Source organism: Apodemus sylvaticus, chromosome 3, assembly GCF_947179515.1.
Source record: "Apodemus sylvaticus chromosome 3, mApoSyl1.1, whole genome shotgun sequence".
Taxonomy (NCBI): Eukaryota; Metazoa; Chordata; class Mammalia; order Rodentia; family Muridae; genus Apodemus; species Apodemus sylvaticus.
In genome coordinates, this window is record NC_067474.1 from 140,361,441 (window position 1) to 140,379,019 (window position 17,579).

General features: G+C 40.2%; 1 protein-coding gene across 1 annotated transcript in view; it reads left to right on the plus strand.

Annotated features, from left to right (window-relative positions):
• The first annotated feature begins 1,872 nt into the window (after nucleotides 1–1,872).
• Psmb2 (proteasome 20S subunit beta 2) overlaps nucleotides 1,873–17,579 on the plus strand; it is a 33,817-nt gene continuing 18,110 nt past the window's right edge. The window contains exons 1-3 of the mRNA XM_052177378.1: nucleotides 1,873–2,062; nucleotides 7,622–7,744; nucleotides 10,565–10,635. Of these exons, the coding sequence (XP_052033338.1) occupies nucleotides 1,972–2,062; nucleotides 7,622–7,744; nucleotides 10,565–10,635 (285 nt within the window). The 5' untranslated portion in view covers nucleotides 1,873–1,971. The remainder of the gene's footprint in view (nucleotides 2,063–7,621; nucleotides 7,745–10,564; nucleotides 10,636–17,579) is intronic.

Consider the following 17,579-nt stretch of genomic DNA (forward strand, 5'->3'; position numbering starts at 1 on the left):
TGATCACTAATTAAGAAAAGCCTTATAACTGGATCTTATGGAGGCATTTTCTCAATTAAGGGTTCCCGCATTTCACATAGCTCTAGTCTGTGTGTCAAGTTGATAGAAGACTAACCAGCACAAGTATGTTAATTGTACAAAGTCTCAAGTTTCATTAAGACATTTCTATATGTAGTTTAATTGTAGTCTCTCCTCTATTACCCTTTCTATTGTTAAAAGAATTGTTTGGTTTTGTTTTTTTGTTTTACTTGTTTGTTTGTTTGAATTTTGGTTTTTTCGAGATAGGGTTTCTCTCTATAGCCCTGGTTGTCCTGGAACTCACTCTGTAGACCAGGCTGACCTTGAACTTAGAAATCCACCTGCCTCTGCCTCCCAGAGTGCTGGGATTACAGGCGTGCGCCACCACCGCCCGGCTAAGAATTGTTTTGACATTATGTGTTATGGGGGTTTTGCCTGAATGTATTTGTGTGCATCAAGTGTGTGAAGTGTCTTCAGAGGACAGAGATATTTCAGAGTTCCTGATAGCCAGCTGCAAGTTGACTTGTGGGTGCTGGAAATTGAACCCAGATCTTTTGGAAACACAGGCAATGTTGTTAAGCACGGATCCATCTCCCCAGCCCATTCCTAATTTCCTGCTTTACTCTTTCCAAAGTATTTCATGTCAGGCATGGTGGTCCAGGATTTTAATTCTAGCACTGATGGGTCAGAGGTAGGCAGATCTCTGTGAATTTGAGGTCACTCTGGTCAATACAGTTAAATTAGTTCCAGGGCAACCAAGGCTACATACACCCCATCCCCACCCCTTAAAAAAAAAAGCCGGGTGGTGGTGTCACATGACATTAATCCCAGCACTCAGAAGGCAGAGGCAGGTAGATTTTTGAGTTCGAGATCTGCTTAGTCTACGAGAGTTTCAAAGCAGCTAAGGCTACACAGAGAAAGCCTTTCTGAACAAACACTCCCCCCCCCCCAAAAAAAAAAGAGAACATTTAAAAATGTATTTGTTAGGATGAGGTACTGTGGGTGGGGGGCAATGGCTGGAATGCAAATAAATAAATTTTTAAAATATTTTAATAATATTATTATTGTTGTTGTTGTTGTTTTCGAGACAGGGTTTTCCTGTGTAGCCCTGGCTGTCCTGGAACTCACTCTGTAAACCAGGCTGGCCTCGAACTCAGAAATCCGCCTGTCTCTGCCTCCCAAGTGCTGGGATTACAGGTATGCGCCACCACCGCCTGGCTTAAAAATATTTTAAATGTAATGAAGCAGAAGTATAATAAAATGTTTAAATCTAAAAAAAAAATTTTTTTTATTTGTAAGGGGGATGCTCGCGCTAGTGTGAAGGTCAGAGGAAAACTTTGGGGAGTCTGTTCTTTCTTTCTACCGTCGTTTCGGAGGATTGAACTTTGGTAGTCAGGCTCGACTGACACGCTTTCTGCCTCAGCCTACCCAGTACTAGGATTTCAAGAGTAAACCACCGGCAAGTAGTTTTTATTTTGCTTTTGAGATTTGTTTTCCTATGTTGCGCCCCTGGTCCTTAACTCTATGGCGAAGGATGATTGTTCTTCAATCTGGCTTGCAGGGAAAATTTTCCGTTTGTTTAACGAGCAAGGAAATGCAAACCAGAAACCTGAAGACCTTCTCTTCTGTAGCACCCACATGTGCTGGCACTTCTCACACAGGGTGCGCTTTTATCTATCTACAAACTCGGAAATCGAACGATGCATAACCCAGGGCTACGTTTTGAAAGGACACCTCTAGACCAGCCTACTCCGCAATCACAGCGCGAAAGGCACCCAAGCTCACACCCGCTCTCTCGCGAGAGTTGGCGTCATTGGGCCGCGCCAATGACCGGGCGGTCGCGCGTCTTGCGTCACACCCAGCTTAGTTCGGGTGTGCTGTCTCACTGGTGAGGCCGTGTAACCGGGAAGTCCCTCTGTCTGTGGACCCTGCAGCCTTCCGCTTCCCGGCACCATGGAGTACCTAATTGGCATCCAGGGCCCAGACTATGTCCTGGTCGCTTCTGACCGGGTGGCCGCCAGCAATATTGTCCAGATGAAGGACGGTGAGAGGAAGCAGGGGGAGGCCCGGCGGGCCTGGGTGTAGGGGCAGTCCGCGGGTGTTGAAGGGTACAGTGGGCCTCCCTCTGGGCAGCTTGGAAGATGGAGCTCAGCGTGCTCTGCCCTTCCGGCACTGCAGGATTTTGAAGCTGGGAAGCTGGCAGACAAGCTTAAGACCCTAGCTTTGGATTCTAGGTCAGGACTGTGCTCTGGCCATGGCCGCATGAGGCTAGGTGAGAGTTGCTCAGGGTGGAGAATTCAGTTTATAAGAGCTCAAGTGTGTGCTCGGCGCTAAGCGCCTCAGATCTCTGAATTCCTGGTAAAAATCGGTCTTCACAGATAGAGGTTAATTTGTGGGCGCCCTAAGGTGGGATCTTGGGGAGAGTGAGACTACCCAGAGTTTGGCATTTCCACTCTGCTTCCGCCTGTCTTCAGTTGCTCAGCTCAGAGCCTCGTCCGGCTTGCACTGGCTGCTAGGTTTTCCTTGTAGTTAAATAGTTTAGTGCAACAGAGATGGCGTCTCTTTATTCGCTTTATGATTTTTGTACGTTACTTTTTAGTGCGCAGATTTTCTTATCTCTTAGATTACTAATACCCAACTCAAAACTTGAGAGAATTGAGTGAACGAGTTAGCATTGGACAAATACTTAACAAACCGAAGCATATATGTATCAGGTGTGTTCAGCGTTAATATCTTAATTTGTTAAAAGATTGGCTCTACTATGTGCCTTTTTGCAGATAGTTGGAGACAGAATATGTATAACTAAGATATATATTACTTATATTAATTTATATATTACATACAACACACATATATGATACATATAAAACTTTCTCAAGGAGATGGTGAAATAACTCAGTAGTAAGGATGCTTTTGGCTAGACTTGACAACCAGAGTTTGACCCCAGAACCCAGATGTCAGAGGAAGAGACCCCACCCCAACCTCCTGGAGGTTGTCCTGACCTGTACACCTCTTCTGTGGCACGTGAGCACCTGTGCAGAACAAGAGAGCCCCTAAATAAATACAATTTCTTAAGATTATCAAAGAAAAAGTTTCTAAGCTTACAGGTGGTAGAACCTAGGTTCAAATCTGTGTAATTTGGGACTGAGTATACAGTTCAGTGGCAAGGTATTTTTCCACTATGTACAAGGCCCCAGGTTCCAGTTTCAGCACTCCAAGAACAAGTTATTAGACACTGCAAAATGATCTCTTTCTTTTTTAACCGTTAGCAACTACACTGCTTCTTTTATAGCAACAGTTGACCTATAGAGTCTGAGTGTTTTCATGATTGATCATAGGCATGCCACTGTTTGAAAGGAATTTAGCATTTGTTCAGTGAATTAAAAGTTCATTTGACAAGTTTCATGCCTCTCCATGTACTTAACAGTGCTCAGTACTGAACAGAGAAAGAAAAAAAAAAAAAGACTACTATGTAGTTGGGAGGATGGCTGAGTAGATTGGTGTGTGCGTTATGCAAGCATGAAGAATTTAAATGCCAAGCACTCACTTTAAAAAATAAAAACAAACAGGCATGGCTGTGTGCCTGTAACCCTACTGGGAACAGCAAACACAGATCCTGGGAGCTCACTCACCAGCCAGTCAAACCCAAAGGGTGAGCTGCTTCATGAGAGTAAGGTGGAGGATGGCCCTTCTCTGTCCCGGCTAAGATAGGTACACCCATACACTCGTGTGTAACACACACACAAACCAGAAAGTGATTGCTGGGTCGAGACAAGAGGAGCCAAGCTTTGGGTTAATAAGAAGAGGAGACTGTTTTTAGGAAGCAATGGTGAGGGAGAGATTCTGGTTGTAGAGATTAGGGGAAGCCTTGAAGGCGAAAAGCAAGCAGCTAGTCCGAGATTCCAGGAAGGAAAATCATTAGATCTGGAGTTTCCCGAAGTGTATTGTCAGAGCTGGAAAAGAACAATTGCCACCACTGATTTCGCAAAGAAAAGGCACCTCTCTGGTGTGAGCCTGGAGCTCCCATCTGGAGAATTAGAGAGAATGCTGTGAATTTTGCTTGCATTCTCTTCTTTCTGAAGAACTTGAAATCAAACATCTATGGTATTGTTTCTCAAGAGACTTTATGAAATTTTATGCTTAGTTTGTAGAAGTTATGTTTGTAAGCCAGTCTCCAAAGGATTAAGTTTATTTTGAGAGTAAGTTTGTCCATTGCTCTAAATAGCAAGGTCTTTGACAGCAAGTGATGTTAGCATGAAGAGTGCAGATGGAGCGGCCGCCAGGTTAATGGGCCTTCTGTTTCATCACAGTGAATGTGTGAATGATTTTGAAAAGGAGAATGTGCTCTGTGCCTTATCCATTCTGGATGTTACATGGGATAACAGCCTTCAAGACCTGGACTAGGCATGCAGCACCACACTGGTTCACACTGCCTGCTGTCATTTTTTCATCATGCTACTTGGGAAAATATGTCCATACTAGGAAAAAAACATTTTCCAAAAACTACCTGCTTATACAGCTAACTGGTACAGCTCTCAATTTGGTTGTAAATGTGCTACATTTCATGCCTTTTTTCTCTTGGCCTAAAGAGAATGACTTTCCCCTCTGAGACAGGGTTTCTTTGTGTAGCCTTGACTGTCTGAGAACTCACTCTGTAAACCAGGCTGGCTGGCCTCAAACTCACAGAGCTCTTCCTGCCTCATCCTCCCTAGTGCTGGTACTAAAGGTGTTCACCACCACTGCCTGCCCAGCAACAGAATGCCTTTTAAGTTGCTCTGATGTCTCCAGAAACTTGCTATTCTGAATTCCTACAATATATGTGATAGAGACTGCATTGTCTAACAATGAGTATAACAGTTTTCCTTGCATGTGAGTTAGACATTGGTAAGTGATAGGATCACTATTTTACATAGTTGATAACCAGAATTTAGACAGGCAAATAAATCATTTGCCCACTGTGTATCTGTGCAGAATGTATGTCTGATGGGTTCTGGTCAGTTTGACTGCATGGCATTACATGTTGATACTCATTTGGCTGTGTGTGTTTGTGGGTCTTGTTAGTTTATTGACAAGCGTAAAAACTTCCTCGAGCTGTACAGACAGTTTCTTGTACAACTCAGGGCCATAAATCTCCATCAGTTCTGTTTTGAGGCATTATCTTTTGCTATTCACTGAGTATGTTCACCGTTTAAAATAAGGATTGATTTACATTGATTTAATAATTAATAGTTTGCTGCCTTGACTCTTAGCCTTTTTTAATGAAGTGTGACATAAAACTTATTCTCCCTAAAAGATTTCTTTTGCTCTAATATTTAGTGTGTATGTGCACACAAACCTGTTGCAGCACATATGTGGCACTCAGGGGACAACTTGGAGGAGTCATTTCTGTCCATTCACTGTGGGGGATTGAGTTAGGGGATGGGGCAAGGCCTTTATCTGCTGAGCCATATTGCCTATCTGCTTTTTTCCCTTAAAAACAGTGCACACTTAATAAGTAATTTTTCTTACAAAAATGAAACTTGTTAACTATAGAGATTTAGAAAATACTGATAAGCGAAAGGAAGGAAATAAAAATCATTCAGATTCTTGCCACTGTCAAAAGTTTAGAATATATATACCCTTCTGGTCTTTTTCTGTGCAATGTCTAAATGAATCAATCTTCTTTTTAGAACAGCTTTGCAAACTCACAGTCTTTGAATGTGTAACAAATGAAAATTTGTTTACTTGGGAATTTTAAAGCAATTCAACTTTATCTCTAGGCATATTTTATATGGGAGCCCACCACTACTCCAAATATCCATATTATTACTGTCTACAACTTTCCAACACTTGTGAAGTATTTGATAGTTGTATTTGTTCCTTAAATCCTATTAAGAGATTTTGACATTTCAAAAGCTTTCATACAGGAAAACATGTCTCCCAGGGGAGATTATTCAGCACTATTAGAAAAATGAAAAGTGAAAGTCTGGGTAAGATGGGAGGAGGGAAGCTTTTCTCTGAAGCTGCAGACTAAATACTGCGCTTCCTTCCCTAGGCAACAATTGCAACCTGAGTATTTATCTGTTTAATCTGAATAAATCTGGTTTAGCTAGATAAGGCTAAAGTATTATGGTTTTCATTAATTATTTAGATAGCTCACTGTTAGCACATTCCTTGAACTGTCTGCTTTGGCAACCAGTTTGTTTTGTTTTGATATGCAGCTGGTTTACTTTATAAGTAATTTGGATTTTCAGCTGATTTTTTTCTTCTTTTTTGAGAAGGTTTAAACTGTAGAATCCATTCCTTTCACTATTTTTATGTTTATATAACATTTGTATTAGTAGTAATGTTTCAGAACTTTGTACCTAACTCTTGTGGCTCAAGATAATCACCATAGTCCAGATTCCTTCAGCTTCCCTCACCTTCCCATTCCCTGTATTTTAAATGATCTTAAATTGGTTTTGTTACTTGTTTGTTTTTGTCTTTTGAAATAGTCTCACTCTGTAGCTCTGGCTGCCCTGTAGCATACTATGTAGAGTAAGCTGGCCTCAACGTATAGGGATCAGCCTGTCTTTGCTTCCAGAGTGTAAAAGTATCTTTTATTCTTCAGCAATAATTGTCAACTCCGAGGCTTACTGCCTCTGTCTGCTAACTAACCTAGGCCTAATCCTAGGATCTTCTATCCTCTGTACAATCTAATCTAATCTGTAATCTGTATCAATCTTCTGGCTCCTTCTCCTCTGGCCTGTTCTGTCTTGTGTCTAGTTTGCTCTCTCTTCAACCTATCTCTGTATAACTGTCCCTGTAAAATTGCCCCCGACCCCGCCCCACCCCATCTGTACTGCTCTCTTAAGTAGTTTCTCTTTCCTCTTCCTTCTCCTGAGAGTTCAGAGTATCCTAGTCTGTCAAGTCTTTCTCTAGTTTGTCTGCCACTCAATTAGACATCAATTTCAAACAGGGTGCTTTCTTCTACAAACTTATTTTACCTTCATTGTTTGGAATTAAAGGCGTGTGCTGAGGGTGTGTCTGTATTCCAGCCAGAGGGATTAAATGTATTTTCCATGCCAAGCTTAAATTTTATTTTTTAAATTAATTAATCAGTTAAGTAGTAGATTGAACTCTGAGCTTCACACACACTCAACATATGCTATATCACTGAGCTACATCTATAGCCCAAAATTGTAATTTAAAAAATGTAATTTATTTTTATGTGTGTAGGTGCGTGTATGTCTGTATACAACATGTATGCAATACTCTAGAGGTCAGAAAAGGGTATGGGATTCCCTGGAACTGTAGTTGCAGATGATTGTAACCTAATGTCAGTGCTGGGAATCACCTGGGTTCTCTGCAAGAGCACCAGTGCTCTTAACTGCTTAACCATCTCTTTTCCTGCAATTGTATCTTTAATAGTCTGCTTTCATATATAATTTCCAATATAAATTAACATTAATATAATATGTAGTTAACCTGTTGGCTTGTGAAAATATTAAAGTCTTATAATAACAGTGACTGGTAAAATTCTTCAAGTATAGTACTTAAGAGACCTGTTTATAGTTGCATATATAAATAACCTTTAGTTTCTGTGGTTGCAGTTTCTAATATGAATTTCTTTTCCTTTGAGCAGATCATGACAAGATGTTTAAGATGAGTGAAAAAATCTTACTCCTATGTGTTGGAGAGGCTGGAGACACTGTACAGTTTGCAGAATATATCCAGAAAAACGTGCAGCTTTATAAAATGCGGAATGGTGGGTAAGACTTAAAGGGTTGCTTTGGCTGGTCCATTAGTTTTCTAGGGTCACCATACAAGGTACCACAGCCTGGGCAGTTTAAACAACAGAACTTTCATAGCTCTAACAACTACAGTTGTGAGGTCAAGAAGTTAGCAGAGTTGAATTTTTCTGAGGCTTTTTCCTTGGCTTGTACATGGCCATCTTCCCCCATGACTTTTCCTCTCTATTCTTTATCCAAATCTCTTCTTATAGGGACATTGGATTGAAGCTTATCCTCATAACCACATTTTTGACTTAATTGTCTCTTTGTATACTATCTCTAGATACAGCCAGAGTTTGAAGATCTGATTAGGGCTTTATCATATGAATTATTTGAGGATAGTATTCTGTCTGTAACCATTGGTTTATGTTTAATTTTGAACTGAAGATGGGTGTTCTTTACTGACAGTCTTATTCACTGTTGGACTGATAGGACCACAGTTTTTCATTTAAATCTTCCTACTAAAAGAAAAAAATTAGAGACAGATATATGACCTCTGAATTTTAGACCAGATTGGTCTACAATTTAGTTTTCAAAATAGCCAGGGCTACACAGAGAAACTCTGTCTCAGAAAAACAAAACAAAACAAAAATCTAGACCCTAAATTCTAACTGTTTTGTTCTTAAAGATTTTTCTACAAATACTCTATTGTAACACTACTTTATTGGTGATAGAATGCTAGAAATCAGATTTTTTTTTTTTAAGTTTCTTTGTTTTATTTTATGTGTGTAGGTGTTTCCCTTGCATACATGTTGATGTACCACATGGTGGCCATATTGGCCAGAAGATCCTCTGGAACTGGAAATCAGAGGGTTCTGGGAATTAAACCTAGACCATCTGGAAGGGCGGGTCCTGCTCTTAACTGCTGAGTCATCTCTTTAGCTCCATGGCTTTACAGTATCATATATAACAAGCCAGTTATTTGTCCTCTCTGGGACTTTATTTTCTTTATCTAAAATGGGATTATTTTTATATTAATGAAGATGTTTTGATGAGGAGTGGTGGTGCATGCCTGTAATCCTAGCACTTGGAAGATGGGGGCAGGAAGATCAGAAGTTAAAGGTCAAATTCAGCAGTTCATCTACAGAGGGAGTGTGAGACCCTGGTTCAAGAAAAGACAAAACTGCCAGACAGTGATGGCATAAACCTTTAATCCCAGCACTTGAAAGGCAGAGGCAGGCTAATCTCTGTGAATTTAAGGCCAGCCTGGTCTACAGAGTGAGTTTCAGGATGGCCAAAGCTACACAGAGAAACCCTGTCTTTAAAAAAGGGGGGTGGGGAGAGAAAGAAAAGGTTTTGACTGGCTTGGGGATATAGCTCTTTCCAGAGTACTGGCTGAGCATTGGGGAAGCCCTAGGTATAATGTTAGCACTGAACAAAAGAGGAAAATGCTTTGTGAACTTCAAGTTCTTTATAATTATCAGACACTGTACTTTAAAGCATTCTTTTAGGGCTGGACAGATGGCTTGAGCTGCTCTTGCAGAGGCCCCGAGATTGGTTCCAGTACCCACATAATGCTTTATTAGCACCTAACTCCACTCCAAGGATCTAACACCCCCTTTGGCACCAGGTACACATGTGGTACAGGTACATTCAGGCAAACCACTCACACATGAAATGAAAATAAATCTTAAAACAAAACAAAGCCTTTGACTCAGGTGTGATGGCACACACCTTTAGTCCTAGCACTTAGGAGGCAGAGGCAGGCAGATCTCTGAGTTAGAGACCAATTGGGTCTATAGTTCCAGTTCTAAGAGAGCCCTGGTTAGCGGAGAAACCCTATCTTGAAAAACAAAGACTTAGAATAGCTTTGGTTTAAGTTTTACTTATGTAAAATGACTAAATTAGCATCCATTCATACATATTTTTTAGGCAGCATATTTAGCATTATTCTCCCAATTGCCTAAATGTTTTTGAAGGTCTTTCTTATCAATATTAAGCACTGTATTTAGTACTGCAGAAAATTAATGGGTGATCAAGACTTAGACTCTGCCATTCAGGAACTTGAAAGTATCTTACTAGGGACTACACATACTTAGGGTGAAGAGTCTGCTAATGCTTCTGAGGTATGGTGCGTGTCATTGGTTGTCTTGAGAGAAGGCAGAGTGACTAAGAAGAATAAGAAGAGTCGCTTATTACATGTGTTTTAGGTGCTGAAAGTCAGTGCCTAAAAGAAAAAGTGTGTTTGCTTAAACTAACCCTTAAAGACTCTTAAGTTAGTTACTTTTATTAAGTACAGTTTGGAAGATGGAGGTAGAAGGATCAGGAGTTCAAGACTCTCCTCAGTTGTGGGCTGGAGAGATGGGTTAGCAGTTAAGAGCACTGACTGCTCTTATAGAGGTCCTGAGTTCAAATCCCAGCAACCTCATGGTGGCTCACAACCATCTGTAATGGGATCCGATGCCCTCTTTTGGTGTGTCTGAGGACAGCGACAGTGTACTTATATACAATGAGTAAATCTTTAAAAACAAAACAAAACAAAAAAACAAAAAAACAATGTGCTAAAAGACTATCCTCAGTTGTATAATGAATTTGAGGCCAGCCTAATAACTGGAGACCCCATTTACATGAGATCATATTTCAAAAACCATAAGTAAATATAAATGGCTTTTAACAACAATCATAGTTATAGTTAGGGTAGGTGTGGTTGTGATGGCAGCACTTAGAAGGCAGAAGCAGAGGATCTCAAGTTTAAGGCCTGTCTCTAAAAGAACAGATACAGAGAAGTGATGTGGGTGAACACTGTTATTTTCTTCTGCTTCACTCCAGATGTGATTCTTTATGTCTTGTTCCAGGGTATGAATTGTCCCCCACAGCTGCAGCTAATTTCACACGCCGAAACCTGGCTGACTGTCTTCGGAGTCGGGTAAGCAGCTAGCGACCTTCAGCAACAGCAGAGAGCTGCGCTTTCACATTTCTCTATGACATGAACAGTATTTTTGCCATTTTTTATTTTCCTCAACTCTTCCCATTGCTACTCATTCCTTTTTAGTCCCCTTGGGTTTGTTTTCTCTTTTGTTATTGTTGCTTTTTACAACCTAATTCTGTTGCTTGGGAGGCTAATGAAGGCTAATGAACTCCAGGCTAGCCTAGGCAGGCTATGGAACTAGTTCTAGGCTAGCCCAGGCTATTCAGTGAAAATGTTTTTTTTTTTTTTTTAAAGAATTTTATTTATCTTATGTATGTGAGTACACAGTCTCTGACCTCAGACACACCAGAAGAGGGCATTTGATCCCATTACAGATGGTTGTGAGCCACATGTGGTTGCTGGGAATTGAACTCAGGACTTCTGGAAGAGCAGTTGGTGCTCTTAATCAGTGCTCTTAACTGCTGAGCCATCTCTCCAACCCAGATATGCCTTATTTTAAAAGCAAAATTAAAAGTGTTTTAACATTTATTTTGCATGTGGTGTGGGATGGGTGTGGAGGTAGGAGGGCAAGTTGCAGGAGCTGCTTCTCGCCCTCTATTACCTTGGCTGCAGGGACCAAGCTCAGGTTGGGAGGCTTGCTGGTAGTTGCCTTTACTTACTGAATCATCTCTCTGGCCCAAAAGAAAGGTTTTTTTTTTTTAATTTTGTTTGTTGTGGTGTATTAACATGAAGGACTGTGATAAACTAACACCCTTCTGTAGACTTTAATTTTTTTTCAAAGCAATTTTAGGTTCACAGCAAATTAAGAGAAAAATACAAATATTTTCCCCACATAAACCCAGCCCAGAACACATATATAGATAGCATCCTGTATTATCTGCATCTACCAGAGGGGTGTATTTCTATAACTAATGAACCTATACTGACAGCGTGGGTTCATAGTTTATATTAGGATATACTCAGGAGGCTTGCATTCTGTGAGTTTAGATAAATGTATAAGGGCCTAAATACATCAGTATCATGTAGAGTATTTTCACTGCCTAGAATGTCCTCTGTGCCCCACCCATTCTCTTCATCTCCTGAGCCCCTGATAGCATCTAATCCTCTTACTGTTTGCATAGTTTCCCTTTTCAGACTGTCATAGCATAGAGTTGGAATCAACCATAGTTAGGTTTTCAAATTGGCTTCTTGATGACATGATTTAAAGTCCCTTCGCACAGGGCTGGAGAAGTGGCTCTGGTTAATTAAGTACATTTGCTGCATTCCAGAGGACTACAGGTGCAGGGGATGCAGTGCCACTGGCCTCTTCAGGACCTGTACACATACATCAGATATATACACAAATAATTAAAAATAGTGAAAAATAATAAAGTTCTTCCATGTCTTTTCATGGCTTGATAGTTTCTGTTTTTGTTTTGTTTTTTCAAGACAGAGTTTCTTCATGTAACCCTGGCTGTCCTGGAACTCTCTCTGTAGACCAGGCTAGTCTTTTTTTTTTTTTTTAAGATTTATTTATTACTATATGTAAGTACACTGTAGCTGTCCTCAGACACACCAGAAGAGGTCGTCAGATCTCATTACAGATGGTTGTGAGCCACCATGTGGTTGCTGGGATTTGAACTCAGGACCTTTGGAAGAGCAGTCGGTGCTCTTAACCGCTGAGCCACCTCTCCAGCCCCTGACCAGGCTAGTCTTGAACTGATAGAGATCTGCCTATCTCTGCCTCCCTAGTGCTAGAATTAAAGGCAAATGCCACCAGTACCCAGCTAGGTTATTTCTTTTTAGTACTAAGTTATATTCCTTTGTCTAAGTGTACTGCAGTTTATTTATTCTTTTCCTACTGAAGGATATCTTAATTGCTTCCAGTTTGAGGCAGTTTGTATCTGGGATTTCTTTAGATGTATTTGCAGTTTTTTGGGTAAATTCTAAGGCATATGATTGCTGGTTTGTATGGTAAAAATATGTTAAAATTTGAAGACAGTACCAAACATTTTTGAAGTTTTTTTTATTTTTGTTGAACTATAGCTGAGGGTCCCTACACAGTAATGGATATATTATCTGTGACTGTTTAGCCAGAGCATGGAGAGTTATCTTTATTTATTCTAGTCTTATATATTGTAGCATTCTCTATCCTATGTAAAAGGAGGCATCGTTTATTTAAAGATTGAAAGCTTAAAGATTGTGTAGGATGTGCCAAGAAAGTTCACGTGATTATCGAGGGTGTCTCTTCCCCCGTGGGAATTAAGTAAATAGAGCCTCTCCACATGACCTTACCCCCTGTGCCTATTTATTCATCTGTGATAACCAGATAACTTCCTAACCCCACAGGAGTGCCAGGAAAATGAATGTTTGTAAATCATAATATTTAACATTCATATGACTTTTGCCCAAAGCATTTTGCTTAATAATTTACTCTATGCACTATTCCACTGGGACAAATTGTAGTCAATTCTCTTGCTGATTCAGTGAAAAGCATAAAGTGACAGAGGGACTAGCTCAGGGCACTTGGCAGGTCAGACAAAGCGATGATAATTGAACATAATTTGACTGTTTGCCTTCAGGTGGACTCTTTGATTCTTCAGTGGCAGTTTAGAAAATTAGTGCTCTTGACGATTGGGGTTTCATCTGCCTTTTTAAACTCAGTCATGTGTCTTCAAAACAAGTATGGGTATTAAGTGTTTTATAAACCTGCTTGCTATCAATTGTTTAGAAGATTTAGTTTTAAAGCTGTGTTTGTGTATCTGTATGAATGTGCAAATGAATGCGTGTGCCTGAGGAGTCCAGTGACATTGGATCACTCCAGAGCTGGAGCTATAAATGTCAGGTTGTGAGACATATTTATAAATATCAGCCATGTGTGACATGGATGTTGGGAGCAGCATGAACTCTTAGCCTATGAGCCACCTCTCCAGACCTACTGTAGATCTTTAAAGCACTTATTTCCCAGTGCCTAATAATAAGCATCTCACTAAATAGAATCTGTCCCAGTGCTAGCTTTAATCAAGTGCTTTGCAGTCTTGGTGATCTTTAAACAATTTTTTAGTGTGTGTGTTTTGCCTGCATGTATGTCTGTGCACTATGTTCACGCAAGTGATCATTATATTTGAGATGAAATCAGAGACATAATGGATTGCAAGAGATTTACATACATTATTTTGATCTGGGTGAAAAATCTTTTATTTAATCTTTAAGGGAGAATTGTGGGTCACATACTTGATTTCCTACCACCCAGAAGTGCCTGAATTATTGAAGGAGTGTGCATGTCATGGCTCCCCGTGTAGAATGTTCCTCTTATTTACCAAGCAGAACTGGAATAAGAATTCTAGCGTTGGGCATAATAAAAGCTTTACCGTTAAATGCTGCAGACATTAAGTGAGTTAAGCTCCTTTTAGAATTGAGGTAAGAGTGGAAATTTATTTCATGCAAATGCAGTGAATCCATCTAATCTTCTCCACTAGCAGAGATGTTTGATGTTTTGAACAAGTAAATGTCCCTTGTAGACAATGATAAGGAACTCTTAAGTGTTGACTACTTCTGCCTTCTTTGTTCTTCTAGTTTCTTATCAGAGTAGATTGTAAGATAAGAATGTGTACTTTAGTTACTAAGAGTTTTAGTTTTATGTGTATGTGCCTGTGTGGGTGCACATGCTTCCACATGTGTGTAGGTACCTAAGGAAGCAAGAAGAGGGCGTTGGATTCCCTGGGGTTAGAGTTACAGGTGCTCATGAGCTGGATAATGTGGGTGCTCAGAAGAGAACTCAGGTCCTCGGAAAGAGCAGCAAATGCTCTTAACTGCTGAGCCATCCCTCTAGCCCCAGTACTTTATTTTATTCTAGGCAGAGAAATGATAATAGTTTTATATATTCCTAATATAAGTCCCTATGTTTGGTATATTTACATGGCAACATTGGTTGACACGTGATACATATTTTGGGCTAATCAGATTTTATGTATATGAAATTTCATATAGCTGTCTATAGCATTTGACTTTCATTTACACTCTGTGTGTATATGTGAGCGCTATCAAGTTGGTATCAGGTTGTATTTATCTACAGAGTGATGATAATCAATATTATGTAAAATGCAGGCAATTTGGAATGGAGTTGAATAATCTTTGGACAATTGCTAGCTATATGTCTTTGAACAAAATTCTAAGTTCAACTTTCCTATTTATAAAATAATAGTACTTTATAGGCTTATTGTAAGGTTTAAACATAATCATATAAAGCTCTTTGTACATTATATAAAACCTTACATTATAAATTGTACATTATATAAAATTATATAAAATGATTGATTTTTTTTGTTTTTATGATGCTACTATTGTTTGGTTTAAGTAACTTAATGACTATATTACCTTTTTAGGGAAATAATTGTTGAATTATTTCAATTGAACTGATGAGATACTAAAGTGGGGGCTATAGGAATTTACTAGTATTAATGGACAATGACGAAATTAACATTGAACATCTGTTACATGTTAAGATTTGTTCTAGATTTACCCAGTATGTGTGAACACCACTAACTATAAAGGATTATTTAAATTCCAATTAATTAACCCCTGCCTCCCATGCCATCTGCCACCATTATTGAACCTAGGATCTAATCAAATATTTCAATGCATTTTATTAAATAAGAAAATCCAGGAAGGTGTCTTCTGGGTTTTTCTTGAGTAAGAAAGTTGTGTTTCTTAGTTTTGGGGTTTAATTAGTGATAGACCTGCTAACTACATACTCTGTCACTAAGCCACCACACTCCAAGCACTGGCATTGGTGTGTGGGCACATGTGCACATACATGCCATGACATAGCTGTGAAGCTCAGAGGAAACTTCTGGGAATTGGTTTTTTCATCATTTGGGTCAGGGATTGAACTCAGACTATTAAACTTGGCAGCAAACTACTTTAATCCCATTGAGTCATTCTGCCTTCTGGCCCTACTGTGGCATGATTTATATGATTATATTATCTGATTCCCTTCAAATTCACTGTTCCATACACTGTCTCCTTGGCAGTGCTGTGAGACTGATTTGGGAACCAGCCTCTCTAGTGTCCTTGGGGAACATGGGAGTTTTGTGTTGAAGCCTCAGCAGAATGGTGGCCTCCATAGTGTGTCGTCTACTAGGCTTTTACTACTGCTACTGAGTGGTCAGTGTTTTCACAGAACTATTTCTGACATATTTCATAAGCCTTTGGGCTCTCTCTCTCTCTCTCTCTCTCTCTCTCTCTCTCTCTCTCTCTCTCTCTCTCTCTCTCTCTCTCTCTCGAATGCTTAGCAAATAAACAGTAGAAATAATGAAAAGGGCCGGGCAGTGGTGGCACACGCCTTTAATCCCAGCACTTGAGAGGCAGAGGCAGGTAGATTTCTGAATTCAAGGCCAGCCTGGTCTACAGAGTGAGTTCCAGGACAGCCAGGGCTACATAGAGAAACCCTGTCTCAAAAAAAAAACAAAAACACACACACACCCCAAAAAAAAGAAAAGAAAGAAAGAAAAGTCTCAAACTTGGCCTACTGGTTTTCAGCTCTAGTTCCATAAATTGCCATTGAACACTTAGCAGGAAAGCCTTGTGTGATAAATCCTCAGCTCGTTCACTCGTATCAACTCTCCTTTCATCTTTCATGTGCAGGAATTATGTGTAAAATTTTAATCTAAAAAATGGCTTCACCATTCTTTTTCCCAGTAGTTTAAGATCTGATAGTTAAAAACAAACCTGCCATGGGAGGTTTGGCACCTACTCTGTCTACTATGAGCTAGCTGCAAGTGTTGAGAGAGCTGCCGCTGATTGGGTCAGATAGCAGATCTGAAGTCTAGTGGTGGAGCGGTTGCTCAGCAATAGAGCATGAACTTACTTAGCTAAGTCCTGGGTTTCATCCTGGTTCCAAGAAAATAAAAATAAAGACTTGATGTCAACACTTGAATATAGTGTTTTCAGTGAAAGGAAAAGAAATGTAGGAAAGAAAATTAGTCACTTTAGAAGTGATCACTACTTATCTCTGCTCTGAATATGAGTGTCTTTGTTTTGGGTATTGGGGGCAGGGAGCAGATACAGTGATTTCCTATTCTAAAAGAATCCTGTTGCTGTGAGACTTCTGCACTGAAGTTATTCTCTTCCGTGCTTTGTGTGGCTGGCACAGAGACCATCCCGTTTATTGGTATCCTTGGGTCATGTGACCCAGTGAACAACTGGACCAGGTGAAACGTTGACTTTGCAAGTCTTATCCCCTAAATGCAACAAAGCATTTGTTACATGTGATTAAAATATCACAAACAAGGGTAATTTCCCGTGCTTTTTGGCAAATGTGTTTAGCAGGATGTGACATGTGAAGCACTGCCATTTCCTCTCCGTGCCATCTCCCTTGAGGCCTCATCTCCCCGCTCGCCCCGTCCTGCTGTGCCCAGGCTTGCCTTCCAGCTCACCTGCTCCAGATGGGTGGCACAGTGGGAGGACACTGGCAAAGGCAGATGTGTTTATTTTCTGGAGTCAAAATGTTGTGCTGTTGCAGATGGCAGTGCCTTGGAGCAAGTGGCAGCCTTTGACACCACTGCCACACAGCCTGGGCATCTTGACAGACAGAGCTGGCTTACTCTTGGTGATGGGGAAACTGGAGAGAAAAACAAAATTGAAGATGTTAATCAATTCCTGGACTTTTGGTGCAGCAGTTTTCTGCTGAAGTAGTTTTCTCCCCCCACAGTTGCCTCAGTCAGCTAGTCAGCTAACTGGACTTTCATTGTGGGTCAGGAGTTAAGTTTGTTTGTGACATCAGTAGGACAGACTAAAAGCTGGGAACAGGGCTCCATTTAGATAGGTATTCATTTGTACTGCAAAACATATGTATATCCCAGGTCACAGCAGTCTCCTAGGATTGGGAATGACTCCTGTCTGCCCCATTAGAGATACTACTGTTCTATTTTTAGTGGTCATTTTGATTATCCAAAGGCCCA